This window comes from Entelurus aequoreus, linkage group LG09 (genome assembly GCF_033978785.1).
Source record: "Entelurus aequoreus isolate RoL-2023_Sb linkage group LG09, RoL_Eaeq_v1.1, whole genome shotgun sequence".
NCBI classification, from domain to species: Eukaryota; Metazoa; Chordata; class Actinopteri; order Syngnathiformes; family Syngnathidae; genus Entelurus; species Entelurus aequoreus.
The window spans coordinates 72,779,276-72,804,275 of NC_084739.1; the positions used below are offsets into that span (position 1 = coordinate 72,779,276).

General features: G+C 35.4%; 1 protein-coding gene and 1 long non-coding RNA gene across 2 annotated transcripts in view; one reads left to right on the forward strand and one right to left on the reverse strand.

Moving 5' to 3' along the window:
* Nucleotides 1-499: 499 nt before the first annotated feature.
* Nucleotides 500-2,785, forward strand: LOC133657030 (homeobox protein Hox-D11b-like). Its single transcript, XM_062057912.1, has 3 exons — nucleotides 500-1,097; nucleotides 2,536-2,665; nucleotides 2,737-2,785. Exons 1-3 carry the CDS (start codon nucleotides 500-502, stop codon nucleotides 2,783-2,785), a joined length of 777 nt encoding a protein of 258 aa, XP_061913896.1.
* Nucleotides 2,786-5,516: 2,731 nt separating this feature from the next.
* Nucleotides 5,517-25,000, reverse strand: part of LOC133657688 (uncharacterized) — a 111,613-nt gene continuing 92,129 nt past the window's right edge. Inside the window, exon 3 of the long non-coding RNA XR_009827337.1 lies at nucleotides 5,517-5,913. This is a non-coding gene — a long non-coding RNA (uncharacterized LOC133657688). The remainder of the gene's footprint in view (nucleotides 5,914-25,000) is intronic.

The window sequence follows — 25,000 nt, forward strand, 5'->3', positions numbered from 1 at the left end:
ATAACATCGTTTTGCTCCTTTTTCTTACAATATAACTGCTTTTTTTCTTTTCTTTTTAATGTTTATTTTATTTTTTTGAGCCAATGGTCATAAATGGCCCCGGGGCCACATTTTGGACACCCCTGAAGTAGCAAGTCTCCCCCCCCTGCCCCCCTTGCATCCGTTTGTGGGCCCTCGGCCTCATGGACGTTGAAGTTGGTTCCATGGGGTCCAAGCCGGGAAGAGTCCTCTTGGTGCGGACTGTGTGCCATGATGTCTTGCTGTGAGTTTTATGGCGCACTAAAAAGATGGAATGTTTTCTATTTGGCATAAAGATGAAGAAAAAAAACCCAAGTCTGGATTGTCAAAGAGAAAAAGACTGCAGTGCATTTATTTGATTGCACTCGGCAGACCAAATGTGGGCAGACTCAAGTTCAAAATCGTCAATATTTATTTCAAATTTGACAAATCTTTTCCAGTATGTTTATATTTTAAATATATCATATTAATTCATATAATGATGTATTTCTGTGATGCTCCACCGTCTGATTCGGGCTCCGCCGCCATGACCTTTCTAACGGAGAACGGTTCGAGTTTGTGGGAGCGCAACGCGGGGCTGTGCGGGTACCGGGGCCTGCGCTACCCAGAGCAGCATCCCCTTCCCCGGGAGAGGTGGACTTCGTACCAGGCGGGGAGTTCCATCACCTCGCAGCCGCCACCTTGCGTCCACTTGCCGGGAGATTTGTACCGCCAGCGTGCAGGCCTCTTCCCGGAGTCCATGACCCCGGCTGATCCGATGTGTTTTACGCACGGAGGAACCGGCGTCGGCGGCTTGCATGTGGTACCGGGTCTGCATCTCGACTCCTGTGAGGTACCGGTACCGGAGAGAAGCGCGATGCACGACCCGGGCTCTCGTCTCCTCATCCCCCGGGAAGAAGGCGAGGCAGCGCCGGGCAGACAGCGAGAAAAGCGGCGGAGTGCAGCCGAGTGGACGAAGGGGGACAGCGGGGAGAGCAGCCGGGTCAGGCCGGGGTGCGAGTACACAGAGGCCGGGAATGAGGACCAGGGGGAGGCTAGTTCATGCAGCAGAACCACGGGAGGGTTCGGTTGCGGCCCGAGTGAGTGGAAGGAATAAATCATTGAAATAATACATTTATTATTGTTAAAAAAAAGACCAAGTCATTTTTTAAATTTGTTTGCAATAATTACGTTAGTAATAAAGATGGGTCACCACGGCAATAATAAAATGCACTAATTTGTTGTTAAAAATCAAAAGTTATATTCATGTACATTTGTGGAAATTATTTACTCAAGGTAAAACTATTACAAAAATAATGGTATAATATTGTATTAAGTTGAACAAGGACAATTTATATTTTTACATGTGTGATATATAAATATATGTGTATATATGTATGTTTATATGTACATAGACATACAAATGTATATATGTATGTTTAAATGTATATATACATACAAATGTATATATACTGTATATATGTATATATACATACAAATGTATGTATGTATGTTTATATGTATATATACATACAAATGTATATATGTATGTTTATATGTATATATACATACATATGCATATATGTATGTTTAAATGTATATATACACACAAATGTATATATGTATGTTTATATGTATATATACATACAAATGTATATATGTATGTTTATATGTATATATGCATACATACTGTATGTATATATGCATGTTTATATGTATATATATACATACAAATGTATATATGTATGTTTATATGTATATATACACATACACATGTATATATGTGTTTCATATGTATATATGCATACAAATGTATATATGTATATGCATGTTCATATGTATATACACATACAAATGTATATATGTAGGTTTATATGTATATATACATAAACATGTATATGTATATATGTATGCTTATAAATGTATATATGTACAAAATGTATTTTTTATGTGCATATATACAAATGTATATGTATGTATGTGTATATGTATATATACACACAAATGTATATATGTATATATACATTCAAATGTATATATGTATTTTTATGTATATATAAATACAAATGTATATGCTTGTATGTATATATACATACCAATGTATATATGTATTTTTTGTGTATAAATACAAATGTATATGCATGTTTATATGTCTATGTACATACAAATGTATATATGTATATATACATTCAAATGTATATATGTATTTTTTATGTATATATAAATACAAATGTATATGCTTATATGAATATATATATATACATACAAATGTACATATGTATTTTTTGTGTTTATATAAATACAAATTATATGTATGTGTATATGTATATGTACATACAAATGTATATATGTATTTATACATTCAAATGTATATACTGTATATGCATATGCATTATTTCAGCATAGTATTTAATATCAATGTTATAAAGCAAAAACCAAATACTTTTTAAAATATGAGGAGTAATTGCAAAAAGCAAGGTTTTTGATGGAGTTGTGCAGCCGTGACGCAACAACTGACGTGTATTTTTCAACACGCAGGAAGACGCAAGAAACGTCGCCCTCACTCCAAGCAGCAGATCCGAGAGTTGGAGAACGAATTCCGGCTCAACGTTTACGTCAACAAGCAGAGACGCATGCAGCTGTCTCGTCTCCTGCACCTCACTGACCGGTGCGTGTGCGCATGCGCGCGTGCGTGTGCGTGTGCGTGACACAAGACAACGTGTAATGCTGCACTCACAGGAAGCAGCAGAGCAGCCTGACCTCGTGCATCATCTTGTTATACTGCTGACACGTCACATCTCCACGCAGGCTGCAGGGAAAAACACGCATGATGGTCACATAAACCCTGCAGATTTTACAAGGAATTTGACCTATAAGGTGTTTTTACACTGAATTATTGTAATATAATTTTTTTTTTTTTAAAAAAGCTTTTTCTTGGGGTGACACATCAATTCAGAATCGATTCAAATAGATTCTTGCAAAATTGTATTTGGTTTAAAAATAAAACCTGTTCATTACAGTTTACACGTTGCTGCTGGTAAATGACGTAACCGTGCAGCAAGTAAAAAGACTAAACATATTTATTTATATGGCACAGTTTTAAAACATACACTATTGCCACAGAGTGCTATACAGATTAAAACATATAAATAAAAAAGTTAATAATAATAATAACAATAATAAATAAATAAATAAATATTAAAAAAACAAAAGCAAAATTTACAAATCAAACTAAAATCAAAAGATACAATTAAAATAAAACCTAAAATTCATATAAAAATAAAATAGATTAAAAAAAAAAAAGAATGTATTTAAATAGCACAATTTTAAAACAGCCACCACTGCCAAAGAGGGCTGCACAGATTAAAAATAAAGAAACAAAAACACAAATGACAGTAAAAGTTAAAAAATAAAAAAATAAAAAATAAAATAAAAAGATAATAAAATACAACTTAAAATTTAAATAAAATAGATAAAAAAGTAAATACAAAATGAATTAATTTACTGTATTTATATAGCACAATTTTAAAACAGCCACTACTGCCAAAGAGGGCTGTACAGAATCAAATCAAATCAAATCAACTTTATTTATAAAGCACATTTAAAATTTACCACAGGGGTAGCCAAAGTGCTGTACAATGGGCAGGTTAAAAATAATACGAGAACCGAGCAAACACAACACAACACAAACAGAACACGATAAAAAATAAATAAATAAAATATAAAAACAGGTTCACAGCAGGTGTATTATGGGGCGCCATTGCAGGATGGGTATCACTCAGTGTTAAAAGCCATGGAATAAAAGTATGTTTTTAAGAGAGATTTAAAAACAGGAAGAGAGGAGGCTTGTCTAACACTAAGAGGTAGGTCGTTCCAGAGCTTGGGAGCAGCAGCGGCGAAAGCTCTGTCACCTCTAAGCTTCAGCCTTGTGTCCGGGACCGTCAGTAGCAGCTGATCGGCTGATCTTAGGGATCGGGTGGGGCAGTAAGGCTGAAGGAGGTCGGAGAGATATGTTGGCGCGAGGTTGTTTAGACATTTAAAAACAAATAAAAGGAGTTTAAAATGGATTCTGTAACGCACAGGGAGCCAGTGAAGGGACGCTAATATAGGGGTGACGTGCTCACGTCTGCGGGTCTGTGTTAGCAGACGAGCAGCAGAGTTCTGCACGAGCTGCAGGCGGCCTGGCTAATGCCTACATACAGGGCATTGCAGTAGTCTAAACGAGTCGAAATAAAGGCGTGGATTAATTTCTCGAGATCATGTCCTGATAGAAGCGGTTTCACTTTCGCTATTTGGCGTAATTGATAAAAAGCTTTTTTGTACGACGCTGCTGATTTGTTTTTCGAATTTAAAATCTGAGTCGAACTTTACCCCCAGGTTTGTGACACAGTCGCTGAGATACGGGGTCAGAGTGCCGAGGTCAACGTTGGGGGAGGGGGAGCGACTTGGACCGAACAACATAACTTCTGTTTTGTCTTCATTTAGACTCAGGAAGTTAGCTGAAAGCCAGGCTTTGATGTCGTGCAGGCAGTCAATAAGACGTTGAACCGTGTTATTTTGTGCCATGGGAAAATAAATCTGGCAATCATCGGCATAAAAATGAAATGCAATATCGTACTTCCTAAAAATAGAACCAAGGGGGAGAAGGTAAAGCGCAAATAAGATTGGGGCAAGGATTGAGCCCTGGGGAACCCCATGTGGTAAAGGAGCTGTGGAAGACATAAAACTGTCTATTTTTACACAAAAACTCCTGTCCGTTAGGTACGACCGGAACCAGTTGAGGGCGGCACCCTTAATGCCCACACAGTTCTCAAGACGAGTGATTAAGGTGGCGTGGTCGACAGTGTCGAAAGCAGCAGACAGATCTAAAAGCACCAGGACAACATATTTACCAGAATCAGTTGACAGGAGGATATCGTTAAAAAAGAATAAATTAAAGAAACAAAAACAACAACAAAAACTACTGAGAGTAAAAGTAAAAAATACAATTAAAAATCAATACAAAAGATACAATTAAAATAAAACTTAAAATTGAAATAAAATAGATAAAAACGTAAATACCAAAGTAATTAATTTACTGTATTTTTATAGCACAATTTTAAAACAACTACTACTGCCACAGAGGGCTGTACAGATTAAAAATAAATTCAAATAAATATTTAAAAAAAAATCAAAGTAAAAGTAAAAATTAAAATGAAATTAAAATGACTTAATTTATTTATATAGCAAAATTACAAAATAGCCACTATGTAGCCACAGAGTGCTGTGCAGATGAAAATAAAACAAAATAATACATTAAAAAATAAAACAAAATAAAAATAACAAGTACGCGTAAAATATAACATTTTAATAAAACCTCAAATTAAAATGAAAAAAAAATCAAATTAAATACGAATGAAAATAAAAATAGAATAAAACAAACAATACGTACAGAAAATTATCTTTATTAAAACACATTTGTAAAAAAAAATTCTAAATTGATTATTGAAAATTATGATTAGATTTAGAATCCATTTTTTTCCTAACATCGCTACCAATCACCATGACAACAATGAGACAACAACCTGCAGATTATTGCGGCTGAAACTGTGCTTTAAAAACAAGAAAACATAAACAACATTTGTGTTTGAGTGCATCGTTCATCCAAATGTGTCGTGTTTTGTGTGGCTGCAGGCAGGTGAAGATCTGGTTCCAGAACAGAAGGACGAAGGCGAAGAATCTCATGAAGGCTTGAGTGCGGTACTCCACTCCACTCCAACATCACTCTCTCACGGAAAAAATGACGACTCAGGCGTTTGTATGTTATTAATTAAGCTCATTCCTTTGCAGCCGCAGCCAGTCGGATGCTGAGGTCACCATTTTGGAGCGACATCTTTAAAGCGTTGTCATGACGTCGCTGCAGCATCACAGCAGGAACTTTTGGTCAAAAACAGACGAATGAGCAAATGCTCCACACACAGAAGTTATCCGAAACGCACAAACTGAATAAAACAACTGGAAAATGCTGCAATCACATGCATGCAGGGGAAAAACAACAACTGCATGAGAGAAATACTGCATGTTCACAAAATAAAATGAAGCCATAGGCGGATTTTTTTCTTTTCTTGTAGTCTTTGTTAAAAACTGGCTGTATAAATGACATGGTTGCTCTAAAATACTGTAAAATATTACAAAACCAGTGAAGTTGGCACGTTGTGTAATTCGTAAATAAAAACAGAATACAATGATTTGCAAATCCTTTTCAACTTCTATTCAATTGAATAGACTGCAAAGACAAGATACTTAATGTTCCAACTGAGAAACATATTTTTTTTGTGCAAATAATCATTAACTTTGAATTTAATGGCAGCAACACATTTCAAAAAAGTTGTCACAGGGGCATTTTTACCACTGTGTTACATGGCCTTTCCTTTTAACAACAAATAAACTTTTGGGAACTGAGGAGACCAATTTTTGCAGCTTTTCAGGTGGGATTATTTCCCATTCTTGCTTGATGTACAGCTTAAGTTGTTCAAAACTCCGGGTTCTCCGTTGTGGTATTTTAGGCTTCATATTGTGCCACACATTTTCAATGGGAGACAGGTCTGGACTACAGGCCGGCCAGTCTAGTACCCGCACTCTTTTACTATGAAGCCACATTGTTGTAACACGTGGCTTGGCATTGTTTTGCTGAAATAAGCAGGGGCGTCCATGATAATGTTGCTTGGATGGCAACATATGTTGCGGCAAAACCTGTATGTACCTTTCAGCATTAATGGTGCCTTCACAGAGGTGTAAGTTACCCATGTCTTGGGCACTGATACACCCCCATACCATCACAGATGCTGGCTTTTCAACTTTGCGCCTAGAACAATCCGGATGGTTCCTTTCCTTTTTGTTCCAGAGGACACGACGTCCACAGTTTCCAAAAACCAATTGGAAATGTGGACTCATCAGGCCACACTTTTCCACTTTGCATCAGTCCATCTTAGATGAGCTCGGGCCCAGCGAAGCCGGCAGCATTTCTGGGTGTTGTTGATAAATGGCTTTGGCTTGGCATAGTAGAGTTTTAACTTGCACTTACAGATGTAGCGACAAACTGTAGTTACTGACAGTGGATTCCTGAAGTGTTCCTGAGCCCATTTGGTGATATCCTTTACACACTGATGTTGGTTTTTGATGCAGGAAGGTCACAGGCTTAGCTGCTTACGTGCAGTGATTTCTCCAGATTCTTTTGATGATATTACGGAGCACAGGTGGTGAAATCCCTAAATTCCTTGCGATAGCTGGTTGAGAAATGTTGTTCTTAAACTGTTGGACAATTTGCTCACGCATTTGTTCATAAAGTGGTGACCCTCGCCCCATCCTTGTTTGTGAATGACTGAGCATTTCATAGAAGCTGCTTTTATACCCAATCATGGCACCCACCTGTTCCCAATTAGCCTGTTCACCTGTGGGATGTTCCAAATAAGTGTCTGATGAGCATTCCTCAACTTTCTCAGTCTTTTTTGACACTTGTGCCAGCTTTTTTGAAACATGTTGCAGGCATCGAATGCCAAATGAGCTAATATTTGCAAAAAATAAAGTTTTCCAGTTCGAACGTTGAATATCTTGTCTTTGCAGTCTATTCAATTGAATATAAGTTGAAAAGGATTTGCAAATCATTGTATTCTGTTTTTATTTACCATTTACACAACGTGCCAACTTCACTGGTTTTCGGGTTTGTACACAGCTAGTAAATTTTAGGTTTTTTTTTTCCCCGTGTGCGTTTTTTTTTTTTTTTTTTTTTGGCATTCGCAGCATTTTTCTTTTGCATTTGTTTTTGATTTATATAATTGCAGCCTACTTTTTAACATTGGGGGAATGTTCCCCCCTTGCATGTGTGGATGGTGTTTGTGTTGACGTTGCTGCTGTCGGCCGCACATGTTGTGTGTTAAGAGACAAAGATCATATAAGAAGAAGAAGAAGAAGAAGCCATCAAGTTTTACTATGTTTACGTTTTAAATATTAATTTTTACGCCTGTTTGAGAACTTAAAAATGCAAGGCTGACCTGTACAACGGGGATAGTTTGACTCTGGAACCGATCATTTGATTTTCCAAAGGGAAATATTTGGAATTTCAAAGAGCAAAGTGGATTATATGAGCGTATTATTATAGATAATGACATCACATTGGTCCTCGGTGTCACATTTTTCATGCAAATATATATATATATATATTTTTTTTAAATAATAATAATAATAAAATAATAAAAACTTGTGTTGTCATGTTTTTAGCTAATAATTGCACTATATGTTTATGTTTCAAAGCTTCTTTTTACGCCTGCATGAGAACTTAAAAATGCAAGGCTGACCTGTAACACAAAATGTTGTTTATAAAATGAGGACAGTTTGACCCTGGAAAAGATCCTTTTGATTTTCCAAAGGAAAATGTTTGAACTCCAAAGAACAAAGTGGATTATATGAGCGTATTATTATAGAAAATGACATGAAATGGGTTTACTGCGTACATTTTTCAAGCAAACATATTTGAAAAAGTAGATTGTGGAGGGAGATGTGGCCAGCGCGCCTGCAGGAGAAAAGGTCACCGCCGCTGTCTACGGTGCTGAGGACGAGCACCATCGGATAGGGGCGGGGCATGTGCTGACGGCGAGACACGACTGGCAGGTGATTAGATTTCAATCATCTGTTGTCTTTAACAGTGAGCGGCCGAGTGCAGGAGGGAGAGGAGTATTGGAGAGACCGCAAAGTCCGGAAAGAACGTTTCTGTCTGAAGAGCTTGTGAAAAACAATCATTAAAACCTTTGTCAACTCTGCACACCTGGCATGTGGCGTATGTATCAGTGGGACCGCAAGTACGCGACTTCTACATAGATTTTTTAAATAACAATTTAAAATAGTGTAAAAATAATATGACGAATAATAACATTAAACAATAATGATTTGATAAAAATGTATCAAATAATAAAACCCTGTGTTGTCATGTAATTGGGTTCAATAAAATGTACATTTCCACATAATCTGCTTTAACGGTTAGCTGACCAAACTTTAAGGGCCTCAGAAAAAAAAATCTACTTTGCAACATTTTGTACAATAAAGATGTCATTTAAGGGCAATGTGTGTTCAATTATCTGAACACATGTTAGCTTTGTGCCATAGAGCTGACAAATTAGTGTAATATCTCACACATTGTGCTGTAACATTTTTAATCAGATTAAGCACCGGGGTGCTGTGGACTCATTTAATCTCCATGAAATATTCCTTTTTAATCGATATTAATACAAATCTGTCCAAACAAAAATGTATCATCGTCATCATGTTATTAATGTGTACATATTTTATCTTGCTAGACTGTCATGTTTATTTTTATGTACATTCCAATGCACCATCTGACCATATATATATATATATATATATATATATATATATATATATATATATATATATATATATATATATATATATATATATATATATATATATATATATATACATAAAATATTACGGACCGTAGATGGTGAAATCCCTAAATTCCTTGCAATACCTCTTTGAGAAATGTTGTTCTTAAACTTGAATGACTGAGCATTTCATGGAAGCTGCTTTTATACCCAATCATGGCACCCACCTGTTCCCAATTAGCCTGTTCACCTGTGGGATGTTCCAAATAAGTGTTTGATGAGCGTTCTCCAACTTTCTCAGTCTTTTTTGCAACTTGTGCCAGCTTTTTTTTTGAAACATGTTGCAGGCATCAAATTCCAAATGAGCTAATATTTGCAAAAAATAACAAAGTTTTCTAGTTCGAACGTTAAATATCTTGTCTTTGCCGTCTATTCAATTGAATATAGGTTGAAAGGGATTTGCAAATCATTGTATTGTAGTGGATTGTCCGAAGCTTAAGCAGGCAACAAAAGTAGTTTAGTACAACAAAGTTATTTACCCATTATCAGAAGTGCAGGTTGAATTAAGTTGTCCGTGCAAGCAGACACAATGTACTCCAGAGCACACAAGACACACACAAGCCAAAATCACTCTCGAGTTCCGGTCTTCTGCCATTTTTTATATGTCTCTTGTGCGTCACTGTTTTTTATCTAGTGCGTCATGATTGTTTTGTTTTGGTTTTGTCTGTTCCAAAACAACCTTGTATCTCTTAGTCATATTTGGAAAATCTAAACATTCTGTAGACAGGTTGGCATAACTCCATATTCACCTTTGTCCCACAACTGGTCCATTCAATGGCACAAAATAGAAGAGAATTGAAAATGAGCGGACATTCTTAAAAGACAAGAAATATAGGTCAAAAGGTCAGAAATTCTACGACAGTATTCTGTTTTTATTTACCATTCACGCAACGTGCCAACTTCACTGGTTTTGGGTTTTGTATTTTTATTTTATTATTATTATTTATAATGTATTTTATACTATTTCATTCATTTTTAAAACAACCTTTTTCAAAATTATTTGCATGAAAAATTCACACAGAGGGCCAATTTGATGTCATTTTCTACAATAATACGCTCAAATAATCCACTTTGCTCTTTGGAGTTCAAATATTTTCCTTTGGAAAATAGAAATGATCTGTTCCAGGGTCAAACTGTCCCCATTGTACAAAAAAACAAAACATTTTGTGTTACAGATCAGTCTGGCATTTTTAAGTTCTCATGCAGGCTGATGAGAAACATAGGTAGGGACTGCTCAATAACTGACGAAAAATACATTTACATACAGTGCTGTGCTAAAATAAATCAACGAAATTAGTAATTAATTTGTTTTTTCAGTCAAATTTAAGTGCAAATGAGTCATATTTTTTGCGCTTTTGAAATTTCTCTATGACTTTAGCTCCAGGCTTCTTCTGTTTGTTTGATATTGTCATTACTGCCACAAGTGGTGGACAAGTGTATTACAACTGAGAAAGATGTTTTTGGCGGCGTTCTAGGGGGCGCTGCATGGGCCCTGTGGTTAAGAAACACTGGTGTAAATGACATAAATGGCTGTTCTTAAAAAAATAACACAAAAAAGACGCAATTTTTACAGTCATGTGTGCAGTATATTGTATTGTAGTATGTCATGTTTTGGTTGTATAAAAGGGTGAAAATAACATTGTTTGGACTGGTCCGATAAATAAATAAAATAAAATAAAAACACTTAATTTTTTACACTTGTGGGTTTTATCAATATGTGCTGTGCCTGTTTGAATGTAATAAAAAAAGGGAAAGAAAAGAAATAGTGAAAAATAATAAATTAAATCTAATCAGTTAAAAAAATCAATATTTAATAAAGTCAAATACCTGAGCGGATGCACAGGACAGATTAAAAAATATAAATAAATAAAATAAAATAAATAAAAAATCTATATTTAATACAATCAAATATGTGAGTGGCTGGACAGGACAGAAAATAAATAAATAAATAAAATAAAATAAAATAAATTACAAATCGTTGGCCCTGCGATGAGGTGGCGACTTGTCCAGGGTGTACCCCGCCTTCCGCCCGATTGTAGCTGAGATAGGCTCCAGCGCCCCCCGCGACCCCGAAGGGAATAAGCGGTAGAAAATGGATGGATGGATGGAAATTACAAATCCATCCATCCATCCATCTTCTTCCGCTTATCCGTGGTCGGGTCGCGGGGGCAGCAGCTTAAGCAGGGAAGCCCAGACTTCCCTCTCCCCAGCCACTTTGTCGAAATTACAAATCGATATTTAATAGTGTGAAATACCTTAGTGGCTAGACAGGACAGGTAAAACAATAATGAATTAAATAAAACAAGTTACAAATAATATTTAATCATGTCAAATACCCGAGTGGCTGGACAGGACCGATAAAAAAATATATAAATAATACAAAAAATAAAATACATTAAAAATTGATATTTAATAAAGGCAAATACCTGAGTGGCTGGAGAGGACAGATACAAAGATATATACATGAATAAAATAAAATAAATTAAAAATCAATATTTAATAAAGTCAAATACCTGAGTGGCAGGACAGGACAGATACAAGATAGATAGATAGATGGATAGATAGATAGATAGATCGTACTTTATTGATTCCTTCAGGAGAGTTCCCTCAGGAAAATTCAAAAGAATATATACATAAATGAATAAATAAATTAAAAATATACATATTTTAATAAAGTCAAATACCTGAGTGGCTGGACAGGACAGATAACAAACATGGTAAATGAATAAAATAAAATAAATTAAAAATCAATATTTAATAGAGTCAAATACCTGAGTGGCTGGACAGAAAAGATTAAAAATAAATAAATTAAATAAATTAAATAAATTAAATAAATTAAATAAATTAAAAATCGATATTTAATAGAGTCAAATACCTGAGTGGCTGGACAGGACATATTAAAACATATATAAATAGATAAAATGAAATTAATTAAAAATCGATATTTAATAAAGTCAAATACCTGAGTGGCAGGACAAGAAATACAAAAAAATTAACGAATATATAATATAAAATACATTAAAATCAATATTTAATAGAGTCAAATACCTGAGTGGCTGGACAACGTACATTGAAAACCTTTTTTTTTTTTTTTTTTAAATTAACAATCGTTACAAATAAGAATCGCGATTGATCTGATAATCCCTTTTTTTTTTTTTTTTGACACCACTGTTAAGACTTTCTGCAAGACCTGCATGATGGCCTCATGTTCTGTGAGATATTTTCCTAAACAGACGAACAATCATGCAGATACATTTGCACATAATGCTATTTTTTATTGTTTTTAAATGCAATGCAACATCCTTTGCAGTTGTTCTGTTTTTAGTAAAAAAAAAAAAAATTGCACATTCCTGGAAAAATACTAAAACAGCCATGTTATGAAAAACACCAAAGTCCACTGCAGAGGACACGGCAGATATTTATTTTACTGTAATATTGTATTTTCACAATACACATTGAGACTGTTGCAGTGGAGCAAACACTATACATTCTCTTACACCAGATCTGGGAAAATTAAGGCCCGGGGGCCACATGTTACACCGGCCCACAGACACTTTTTTTCTGAAAATTTGGCCCCCGGGTCAAAATAACTGCCCAGGCTTGTCTTACACAGTATTGATCATAAATGAAGGATTCTATCATAATAATGGAAATATTAACTCAATTATGATTGAATTTGGACTAAAATGTCTTTCTTTGAGGAATTTCTGCATGGAGTCAGCAAAAACTACACAAAAACTCCTTGTGTGTGTGTTCTTGTACATCAACAAGGAAAGTAGCTTCCATATGAGGAGGTGTGTACAAGTTAGGACATAAATCATGGTCCCAATACGGAAAACCATTGCATCTAATAGAGAATGTCTCATTAGCACCCCTGGTGGTGAAATCTATCAAAATGAGGGTGGTCCCAAAAAGGAGGGATATTTCAAATTGACTGTGTGTCGGTTTTAAAAGTGCTCCCCCTCTGGTCAACATATGAAATAACAAGTGTGTGTAAGAAGTTGAAATGCGCCCCTTTTGGACACAATTAATCCAAAAAAAAATCTTTATATAGAGACATACTGTAATAACTTGAAGTAAATAATGTATATTAAAAACCAATTACAAACAAAAAAAAAAATTCAAAACAAATTAATTAGCTAAAATCAGTCTTTTCGATTTTTTTCTTATAAAATTGGGAACAATTTCTCATATTATTTCTGTTTCTGTAATATTTTCTGATAAAATATCACTTTTTTATTTAAAATTATTACATTTTAATGCAAGATGATGACATCTGTCATATAAAAATCTGACTTATCACAATATAGCCCATTTTTTTTGTTGGTCTTGTAAAATAGGGACATTTTTTTTGTAAAATTGTGACTTTTGTCATAATTTTGCCAAGTAAAATTCCGATTATTATTATACTAATGCCAAAATTTCAAAGTTTCTTACAAAATTGTGACTTTTGTCGAATAAAATTACTACTCTTTTCTTAATTCTGCCAAAATTTGAAGCTTTTCTTATAAAATTGCGACTGTTATTGAGTAAAACTCCAACTTTAATTATAATATTGCACAAATGTTCAGTTTTTCTTGTAAAACTTTGACTTGCCTTGAGTAAAATTCCAACTTTTATTATAACACTGCCAAATTTAAAGTTTTTCGTGTGAAACTGTGACCTTTTTCTTGGGAAATTCCAACTCATTTTTCACAACAAGCTTTTTTTATATTTGCATAGTATGTATATATTATTAATGTTGTAAATACATTTCTTTATATAACTAGAAAGGGTGGTCCTAAAGAGGGAGGCATTTTTCTCAGGTCTCAAGAAGGTAACAAATACAAGAATGTGTTGTGTGTGCGTGTGTGTGTGTGTGTGTGGTGTGTGTGTGTGTGTGTGTTCTTGTATTTCCACCCTTCTTGAGACATCAACAAGGAAAAGTAGCTTCCATATGAGAAGGTGTGAAGAAGTTAGGACATAAATCATGGTCCCAATACGGAAAACCATTGCATCTAATAGAGGACCAAATACTAGAGTCTGTGAACATTGCTCCAAAGTCAGGATGTTTTTGTTGATTTAATGTGCATACAAAAGTAGACATTGACTCGTTTGTCATCGGCCTTAAGCACATTAAAATTTTTTTAAAAAAAATAGAGATCTCATTTGCACCCATGGTGGTGAAATCTATCAAAATGAGGGTGGTCCTAAAGAGGTAGGCATTTTTCAGAGGTCTCAAGAAGGTAACAAATACAAGAATGTGTCGTGTGTGTGTGTTCTTGTATTTCTACCCTTCTTGAGACATCAACAAGGAAAAGTAGCTTCCATATGAGGACCGGTGAACAAGTTAGGACATAAATCATGGTCCCAATACGGAAAACCATTGCATCTAATAGAGAGCCAAATACTAGAGTCCGTGAACATTGCTCCAAAGTTAGGATTTTTTTTTTGGTTGATTTAATATGCATACAAAAGTAGACATTGACTCGTTTGTCATCGGCCTTAAGCACATTACAAAAAAAATTTAAAAAAATAGAGATCTCATTTGCACCCATTGTGGTGAAATCTATCAAAATGAGGGTGGTCCTAAAGAGGTAGGCATTTTTCAGAGGTCTCAAGAAGGTAACAAATACAAGAATGGGTCGTGTGTGTGTTCTTGTATTTCTACCCTTCTTGAGACATCAACAAGGGAAAGTACCGTCCATATGAGGAGGTGTGAACAAGTTAGGACATAAATCATGGTCCTAATACGGAAAACCATTGCATCTAATAGAGAGCCAAATACTAGAGTCCGTGAACATTGCTCCAAAGTCAGGATTTTTGGGTTGATTTAATGTGCATACAAAAGTAAACAGTGACTCGTTTGTCATCGGCCTTAAGCACATTACAAAAAAACAAAACCTAGAGATCTCATTTGCACCCATGGTGGTGAAATCTATTAAAATTGGGGTGGTCCTAAAGAGGTAGGCATTTTTCAGAGGTCTCAAGAAGGTAACAAATACAAGAATATGTTGTGTGTGTGTGTGTGTGTGTTCTTGTATTTCTACCCTTCTTGAGACATCAACAAGGAAAAGTAGCTTCCATATGAGAAGGTGTGAAGAAGTTAGGACATAAATCATGGTCCCAATACGGAAAACCATTGCATCTAATAGAGGACCAAATACTAGAGTCTGTGAACATTGCTCCAAAGTCAGGATGTTTTTGTTGATTTAATGTGCATACAAAAGTAGACATTGACTCGTTTGTCATCGGCCTTAAGCACATTAAAAAATTTTTAAAAAAAAATAGAGATCTCATTTGCACCCATGGTGGTGAAATCTATCAAAATGAGGGTGGTCCCAAAGAGGTAGGCATTTTTCAGAGGTCTCAAGAAGGTAACAAATACAAGAATATGTTGTGTGTGTGTGTGTGTGTGTTCTTGTATTTCTACCCTTCTTGAGACATCAACAAGGAAAAATGCCTTCCATATGAGGAGGTGTGAACAAGTTAGGACATAAATCATGGTCCCAATACGGAAAACCATTGCATCTAATAGAGAGCCAAATACTAGAGTCCGTGAACATTGCTCCAAAGTCAGGATTTTTTGGTTGATTTAATGTGCATACAAAAGTAAACATTGACTCGTTTGTCATCGGCCTTAAGCACATTGCAAAAAAAAAAATAGAGATCTCATTTGCACCCATGGTGGTGAAATCTATCAAAATGAGGGTGGTCCCAAAGAGGTAGGCATTTTTCAGAGGTCTCAAGAAGGTAACAAATACAAGAATATGTTGTGTGTGTGTTCTTGTATTTCTACCCTTCTTGAGACATCAACAAGGAAAAGTAGCTTCCATATGAGAAGGTGTGAAGAAGTTAGGACATAAACCATGGTCCCAATACGGAAAACCATTGCATCTAATAGAGGACCAAATACTAGAGTCTGTGAACATTGCTCCAAAGTCAGGATTTTTTTTTTGGTTGATTTAATATGCATACAAAAGTAAACATTGACTCGTTTGTCATCGGCCTTAAGCACATTACAAAAAAAAAAATAGAGATCTCATTTGCACCCATGGTGGTGAAATCTATCAAAATGAGGGTGGTCCCAAAGAGGTAGGCATTTTTCAGAGGTCTCAAGAAGGTAACAAATACAAGAATATGTTGTGTGTGTGTTCTTGTATTTCTACCCTTCTTGAGACATCAACAAGGAAAAGTAGCTTCCATATGAGGACCGGTGAACAAGTTAGGACATAAATCATGGTCCCAATACGGAAAACCATTGCATCTAATAGAGAGCCAAATACTACAGTCCGTGAACATTGCTCCAAAGTCAGGATTTTTTTTTTGGTTGATTTAATATGCATACAAAAGTAAACATTGACTCGTTTGTCATCGGCCTTAAGCACATTACAAAAAAAAAAAAAAAAAATAGAGATCTCATTTGCACCCATGGTGGTGAAATCTATCAAAATGAGGGTGGTCCTAAAGAGGTAGGCATTTTTCAGTGGTCTCAAGAAGGTAACAAATACAAGAATGTGTCGTGTGTGTGTTCTTGTATTTCTACCCTTCTTGAGACATCAACAAGGGAAAGTACCGTCCATATGAGGAGGTGTGAACAAGTTAGGACATAAATCATGGTCCCAATACGGAAAACCATTGCATCTAATAGAGAGCCAAATACTAGAGTCCGTGAACATTGCTCCAAAGTCAGGATTTTTTGGTTGATTTAATGTGCATACAAAAGTAAACATTGACTCGTTTGTCATCGGCCTTAAGCACATTACAAAAAAAAAAATAGAGATCTCATTTGCACCCATGGTGGTGAAATCTATCAAAATGAGGGTGGTCCTAAAGAGGTAGGCATTTTTCAGAGGTCTCAAGAAGGTAACAAATACAAGAATATGTTGTGTGTGTGTTCTTGTATTTCTACCCTTCTTGAGACATCAACAAGGAAAAGTAGCTTCCATATGAGAAGGTGTGAAGAAGTTAGGACATAAATCATGGTCCCAATACGGAAAACCATTGCATCTAATAGAGGACCAAATACTAGAGTCTGTGAACATTGCTCCAAAGTCAGGATGTTTTTGTTGATTTAATGTGCATACAAAAGTAGACATTGACTCGTTTGTCATCGGCCTTAAGCACATTACAAAAAAAAAAATAGAGATCTCATTTGCACCCATGGTGGTGAAATCTATCAAAATGAGGGTGGTCCTAAAGAGGTAGGCATTTTTCAGAGGTCTCAAGAAGGTAACAAATACAAGAATGTGTCGTGTGTGTGTGTTCTTGTATTTCTACCCTTCTTGAGACATCAACAAGGAAAAGTAGCTTCCATATGAGGACCGGTGAAGAAGTTAGGACATAAATCATGGTCCCAATACGGAAAACCATTGCATCTAATAGAGAGCCAAATACTAGAGTCCGTGAACATTGCTCCAAAGTCAGGATTTTTGGGTTGATTTAATGTGCATACAAAAATAAACAGTGACTCGTTTGTCATCGGCCTTAAGCACATTACAAAAAAACAAAACCTAGAGATCTCATTTGCACCCATGGTGGTGAAATCTATTAAAATTGGGGTGGTCCTAAAGAGGTAGGCATTTTTCAGAGGTCTCAAGAAGGTAACAAATACAAGAATATGTTGTGTGTGTGTGTGTGTTCTTGTATTTCTACCCTTCTTGAGACATCAACAAGGAAAAATGCCTTCCATATGAGGAGGTGTGAACAAGTTAGGACATAAATCATGGTCCCAATACGGAAAACCATTGCATCTAATAGAGAGCCAAATACTAGAGTCCGTGAACATTGCTCCAAAGTCAGGATTTTTTTGGTTGATTTAATGTGCATACAAAAGTAAACATTGACTCCTTTGTCATCGGCCTTAAGCACATTACAAAAAAAAAAAATAGAGATCTCATTTGCACCCATGGTGGTGAAATCTATCAAAATGAGGGTGGTCCCAAAGAGGTAGGCATTTTTCAGAGGTCTCAAGAAGGTAAAAAATACAAGAATATGTTGTGTGTGTGTTCTTGTATTTCTACCCTTCTTGAGACATCAACAAGGAAAAGTAGCTTCCATATGAGAAGGTGTGAAGAAGTTAGGACATAAATCATGGTCCCAATACGGAAAACCATTGCATCTAATAGAGGACCAAATACTAGAGTCTGTGAACATTGCTCCAAAGTCAGGATGTTTTTGTTGATTTAATGTGCATACAAAAGTAGACATTGACTCGTTTGTCATCGGCCTTAAGCACATTAAAAAAATTTTAAAAAAAAATAGAGATCTCATTTGCACCCATGGTGGTGAAATCTATCAAAATGAGGGTGGTCCTAAAGAGGTAGGCATTTTTCAGAGGTCTCAAGAATGTAACAAATACAAGAATGTGTCGTGTGTGTGTGTGTTCTTGTATTTCTACCCTTCTTGAGACATCAACAAGGAAAAGTAGCTTCCATATGAGAAGGTGTGAACAAGTCAGGACATAAATCATGGTCCCAATACAGAAAACCATTGCATCTAATAGAGAGCCAAATACTAGAGTCCGTGAACATTGCTCCAAAGTCAGGATTTTTTTTTTGGTTGATTTAATGTGCATACAAAAGTAAACATTGACTCGTTTGTCATCGGCCTTAAGCACATTACAAAAAAACAAAACCTAGAGATCTCATTTGCACCCATGGTGGTGAAATCTATTAAAATTGGGGTGGTCCTAAAGAGGTAGGCATTTTTCAGAGGTCTCAAGAAGGTAACAAATACAAGAATATGTTGTGTGTGTGTGTGTGTGTGTGTGTTCTTGTATTTCTACCCTTCTTGAGACATCAACAAGGAAAAATGCCTTCCATATGAGGAGGTGTGAACAAGTTAGGACATAAATCATGGTCCCAATACGGAAAACCGTTGCATCTAATAGAGAGCCAAATACTAGAGTCCGTGAACATTGCTCCAAAGTCAGGATTTTTTGGTTGATTTAATGTGCATACAAAATTAAACATTGACTCGTTTGTCATCAGCCTTAAGCACATTACAAAAAAAAAAATAGAGATCTCATTTGCACCCATGGTGGTGAAATCTATCAAAATGAGGGTGGTCCTAAAGAAGTAGGCATTTTTCAGAGGTCTCAAGAAGGTAGCAAATACAAGAATATGTTGTGTGTGTGTTCTTGTATTTCTACCCTTCTTGAGACATCAACAAGGAAAAGTAGCTTCCATATGAGAAGGTGTGAAGAAGTTAGGACATAAACCATGGTCCCAATACGGAAAACCATTGCATCTAATAGAGGACCAAATACTAGAGTCTGTGAACATTGCTCCAAAGTCAGGATGTTTTTGTTGATTTAATGTGCATACAAAAGTAGACATTGACTCGTTTGTCATCGGCCTTAAGCACATTAAAAAATTTAAAAAAAAAATAGAGATCTCATTTGCACCCATGGTGGTGAAATCTATCAAAATGAGGGTGGTCCCAAAGAGGTAGGCATTTTTCAGAGGTCTCAAGAAGGTAACAAATACAAGAATGTGTTGTGTGTGTGTGTGCGCCTCATAAGCAGCAGACGAGTCCAAGTCTGAAACTTGAACCGCACAGCCACCAATTTCCCCCACTTCACCACTTTTATTGGGGCAATACACCCTCACATTCAATGTGTGTGTGTGTGTGTGTGTGTGTGAGAGACGTGAACACACACACACACACACACACACACACACACACACACACACACACATGAAAGAGTAGATTGTGTTTCAAATGAGCGGCAATAAAGTGCCGCCTGTTCATCTGTGTGGGCCAACACTGATACTCTTTATTGCCGGCTCATTGTCATTGGATCAACCTTAAACTATCAAAAGAATATCGCCGCCGTTTATTTGTCCTCTGAGGTGGACGTGATGCACTCCCCGTCCCCGATAAGGCGCACATTTGCATAGGGCCACATCACACGTGACGGGAACGTGCACTATATCAGCCATGTGTGGATTATTTCCGTGACACGTCCACGCAGATTGGACTGTAATCAACATTCCTCATTATGTGCATCACGGGTGTAGCCATTTTGTCGCTTACATGTGTGGCGGGGCGATAGAGGAAATGACCATATAAGGACATCACGGCTATAAGGACGAACGCGGCGCAACGTTTAATAAATAGCGCAGGGTGATAACAATAATGCGGCGGACGCTGCAAGGTCAAAAGACGCAACGCGTGGAGACATGTCCTCAGGGAAGGATGTAGTCGGTTACAGGGTCAAGCTGGAGCCGCCATGCAGACTTTAGTTGTTGTAGTCAGGTTTGGTGGGTTATTAAAAACAAGGTCAACACAGAAAACATGACACATGATTTTAATAATGACGCTTTCATGGACTTTTCAGTGGTCACTACAGTGGACATTATAATGGCGGTCACCACAGTGGACATTATGGTGGCGGTCACTACAGTGGACATTATAATGGTCACTACAGTGGACATAATGGTGGTGGTCACTACAGTGGACATTATGGTGGTGGTCACTACAGTGGACATTATAATGGTCACTACAGTGGACATAATGGTGGTGGTCACTACAGTGGACATTATGGTGGCGGTCACTACAGTGGACATTATAATGGTCACTACAGTGGACATAATGGTGGTGGTCACTACAGTGGACATTATGGTGGTGGTCACTACAGTGGACATTATAATGGTGGTCACTACAGTGGACATTATAATGGCGGTCACTACAGTGGACATTATGGTGGTGGTCACTACGGTGGACATTATAATGATGTCACCACAATGGACACTATGATGGTCACTACAGTTGACATTATAATGGTCTTTAAAGTGAACACTAAGATCACTACAGTGGACATTATAATGGCCACTACAGTAGATATTATAATGGTGGTCACTACAGTGGACATAATGGTTACTAGAGTTGGACATTATAATGGTGGTCACTACAGTGGACATAATGGTTACTAGAGTTGGACATTATAATGGTGGTCACTACAGTGGACAAAATGGTTACTACAGTGGACATTATAATGATGTCACCACAGAGGACACTATGATGGTCACTACAGTGGACATTATAATGCGGGTCACTACAGTGGACATTATAATGGTCACTACAGTGGACATTATAATGCTGGTCACTAAAGTGGACATTATGATGATCACTACAGTGGACATTATAATGCGGGTCACTACAGTGGACATTATAATGGTCACTAAAGTGGACATTATGATGATCACTACAGTGGACATTATAATGCTGGTCACTACATTAGACATTATATAATGGTGGTCACTAAAGTGGACATTATGATGATCACTACAGTGGACATTATAATGCGGGTCACTACAGTGGACATTATAATGGTCACTATAGTGGACATTATAATGGTGGTCACTACAGTGGACATTATAATGCTGGTCACTACATTAGACATTATATAATGGTGGTCACTAAAGTGGACATTATGATGATCACTACAGTGGACATTATAATGCGGGTCACTACAGTGGACATTATAATGCGGGCCACTACAGTGGACATTATAATGCGGGTCACTACAGTGGACATTATAATGCGGGCCACTACAGTGGACATTATAATGCGGGTCACTACAGTGGATTTATAAAAGGTCGTCACTACATTGGACATTATAATGATGGTTACTGGAGTGGACATTATAATGCGGGTCACTACAGTGGACATTATAATGATGGTCACTACAGTGAACATTATAATGGTCACTATAGTGGACATTATAATGGTCACTATAGTGGTCATTATAATGGTCACTAGAGTGGACATTATGATGGTCACTATAGTGGACATTATAAAGGTGGTCACTACAGTGGACATTATGATGGTCACTACAATGGACATTATAAAGGTGGTCACTACAGTGGAGATTATAATGACGGTCACTACAGTGGACATTATAATGACGGTCACGACAGTGGACATTATAATGGTCACTACAGTAGACATTATAATGGTGGTCACTACAGTGTACATTAACATGGTGGTCACTACAGTGGACATTATAATGGTCACTACAGTGGACATTATAATGGTGGTCACTACAGTGGACATAATAGTGGTCACTCCAGTGGACACTATAATGGACATTATAATGGTCACTACAGTGGACATTAAAATGGTGGTCACTACAGTGGACATTATAATGGTCACTACAGTGAACATTATGATGGTCATTATAATGGACATTATAAAGGTGGTCACTACAGTGGACATTATAATGGTCACTACAGTGGACATTAAAATGGTGGTCACTCCAGTGGACATTATAATGGTCACTACAGTGAACATTATGATGTTCATTATAATGGACATTATAAAGGTGGTCACTACAGTGGACATTATAATGGTCATTACAGTGAACATTATGATGGTCACTATAATGGACATTATAATGGTGGTCACTACAATGGACATTATAATGGGGATCACTACAGTGGACATAATGGTCACTACAGTGGACATTAGAATGGTAGTCACAACAGTGGACATTATGATGTCACTGTAGTGGACATTATGATGGACACTATAGTGGACATTATAATCGCCACTACAGTAGATATTATAATGGGGATCACTACAGTGGACATAATGGTCACTACATTGGACATTATAATGGTGGTCACTACAGTGAATATTATAATGGTGGTCACTACAGAGGACACTATGATGGTCACTACAGAGGACATTATAATGGTCACTGCAGTGAACACTATGATGGTCACTATAGTGGACACTAAGGTCACTACAATGGACATCAGATGGTCACTACAGTGGACATTATAAAAAATATCCTGAGATAAAATGTCATAACTTGTGTGTGAAAGTGTTAATTGATTGCTCCTAAGAAAAGCCAAAGAAAAAGCATGGGTGTAAAAATTAGTTTTAAGCATCATACAACCTCGGTGTATTTGACTTATGGATAATATTGCAAATTGACAAGCATAAAGAGGTTTATAATATTATTGTTTGTGTTCATAATAATAGTGTAGATAACAAGACTCTTCATAATAATAACAGTGTTTATATTAATGTTGTTTATAATAATGCTTTTAAAATAATTGGGATTATAATAATGTTGTTTGTGTTTATGATAATGGTGTTTATAATAATGATGATTATAATATTAGTGTTTAAAAATAAGCATTTATAATAACGGTATTTCAAATAAGTTTTCATTACAATAGTGTTTATAGTGTTAATAATAACGGTGTTCATGGTAAATGTTCATAATAATTGTACTTATAATAATGGGGTTTATAATAATGGGGTTTATAACAAGAGTTCATAATATTGTTTATAATTACAGTATTTACAATAATAGTGTAATAAATATGGGGTTTATAATAAGCGTTCGTAAAAATTATGTTTATATTTACAGTATTTATAACAATGGTGTTTATAATAAAGTTTATAATAATGGTGTTTATAATAAATGTTCATAATAATTGTTCTTATAAGGTAGTTTATAATAAATGTTCATAATAATTGAATTTATAATGGTACTCATAATAATAGTGTTTATAATAAATGTTGATAATTGTACTTATAATAGTGTTATAAAAAATGGGTTATAATAAATGTTCATAATAATTGTTGTCATAATAATGTAGTTTATATTAATGGGGTCTATAATATGTGTTCATAATAATAATGTTTACATTTAAAGTATTTATAACATTGGTGTTTATAATAATAGTGTTTATAATAAATGTTGATAATTGTACTTAATAAGTACAATTACAATTGTTATAAATACTTTAAATGTAAACATTATTATTATGAACACATTTTATAAACCCCAATAATATAAACTGCATTATTATGAGAACAATTATAATGAGCATTTATTATAACCCCTTTTTATAACACCATTATAAGTACTACTTATAATAGTGTTATAAAAAGGGTTTATAATAACACTGTTTATAACACTATTATAAGTACTACTTATAATAGTGCTATACAAAGGGGTTATAATAAATGCTCATTATAAATGTTCTCATAATAATGTAGTTTATATTAATGGGGTTTATAATATGCGTTCATAATAATAATGTTTACATTTAAAGTATTTATAACAATGGTGTTTATAATAATAGTGTTAATAATAATGGTGTTTATAATAAATGTTCATAATAATTGTACTTATGATAATGTAGTTTATAATCAATGTTAGTTGTACTTATAATAATAGTTTTTATAATAATAATTGTACTTATAATAGTATTATAAAAGTGGGGTTGATAATAAATGTTCATAATAATTGTACATATAATAATGTAGTTTATAATAATGGGGTTAATAATAATAATGTTTACATTTACAGTACTTATAACAATGGTGTTTACAATAATAGTGTTTATAATAATGGTGTTTATAATAAATGTTCATAATAATTGTACTTATAATAATAGTGTTTATAGTAATGGTGTTTATAATAAATGTTCATAATAATTGTACTTATAATATTGTACTTTATATTAATGGGGTTTATAATAAGTGCTCATAGTAATAATGTTTATAATTACAGTATCTATAACAATGCTGTTCATAATAGTGTTTATAATAATTGTGTT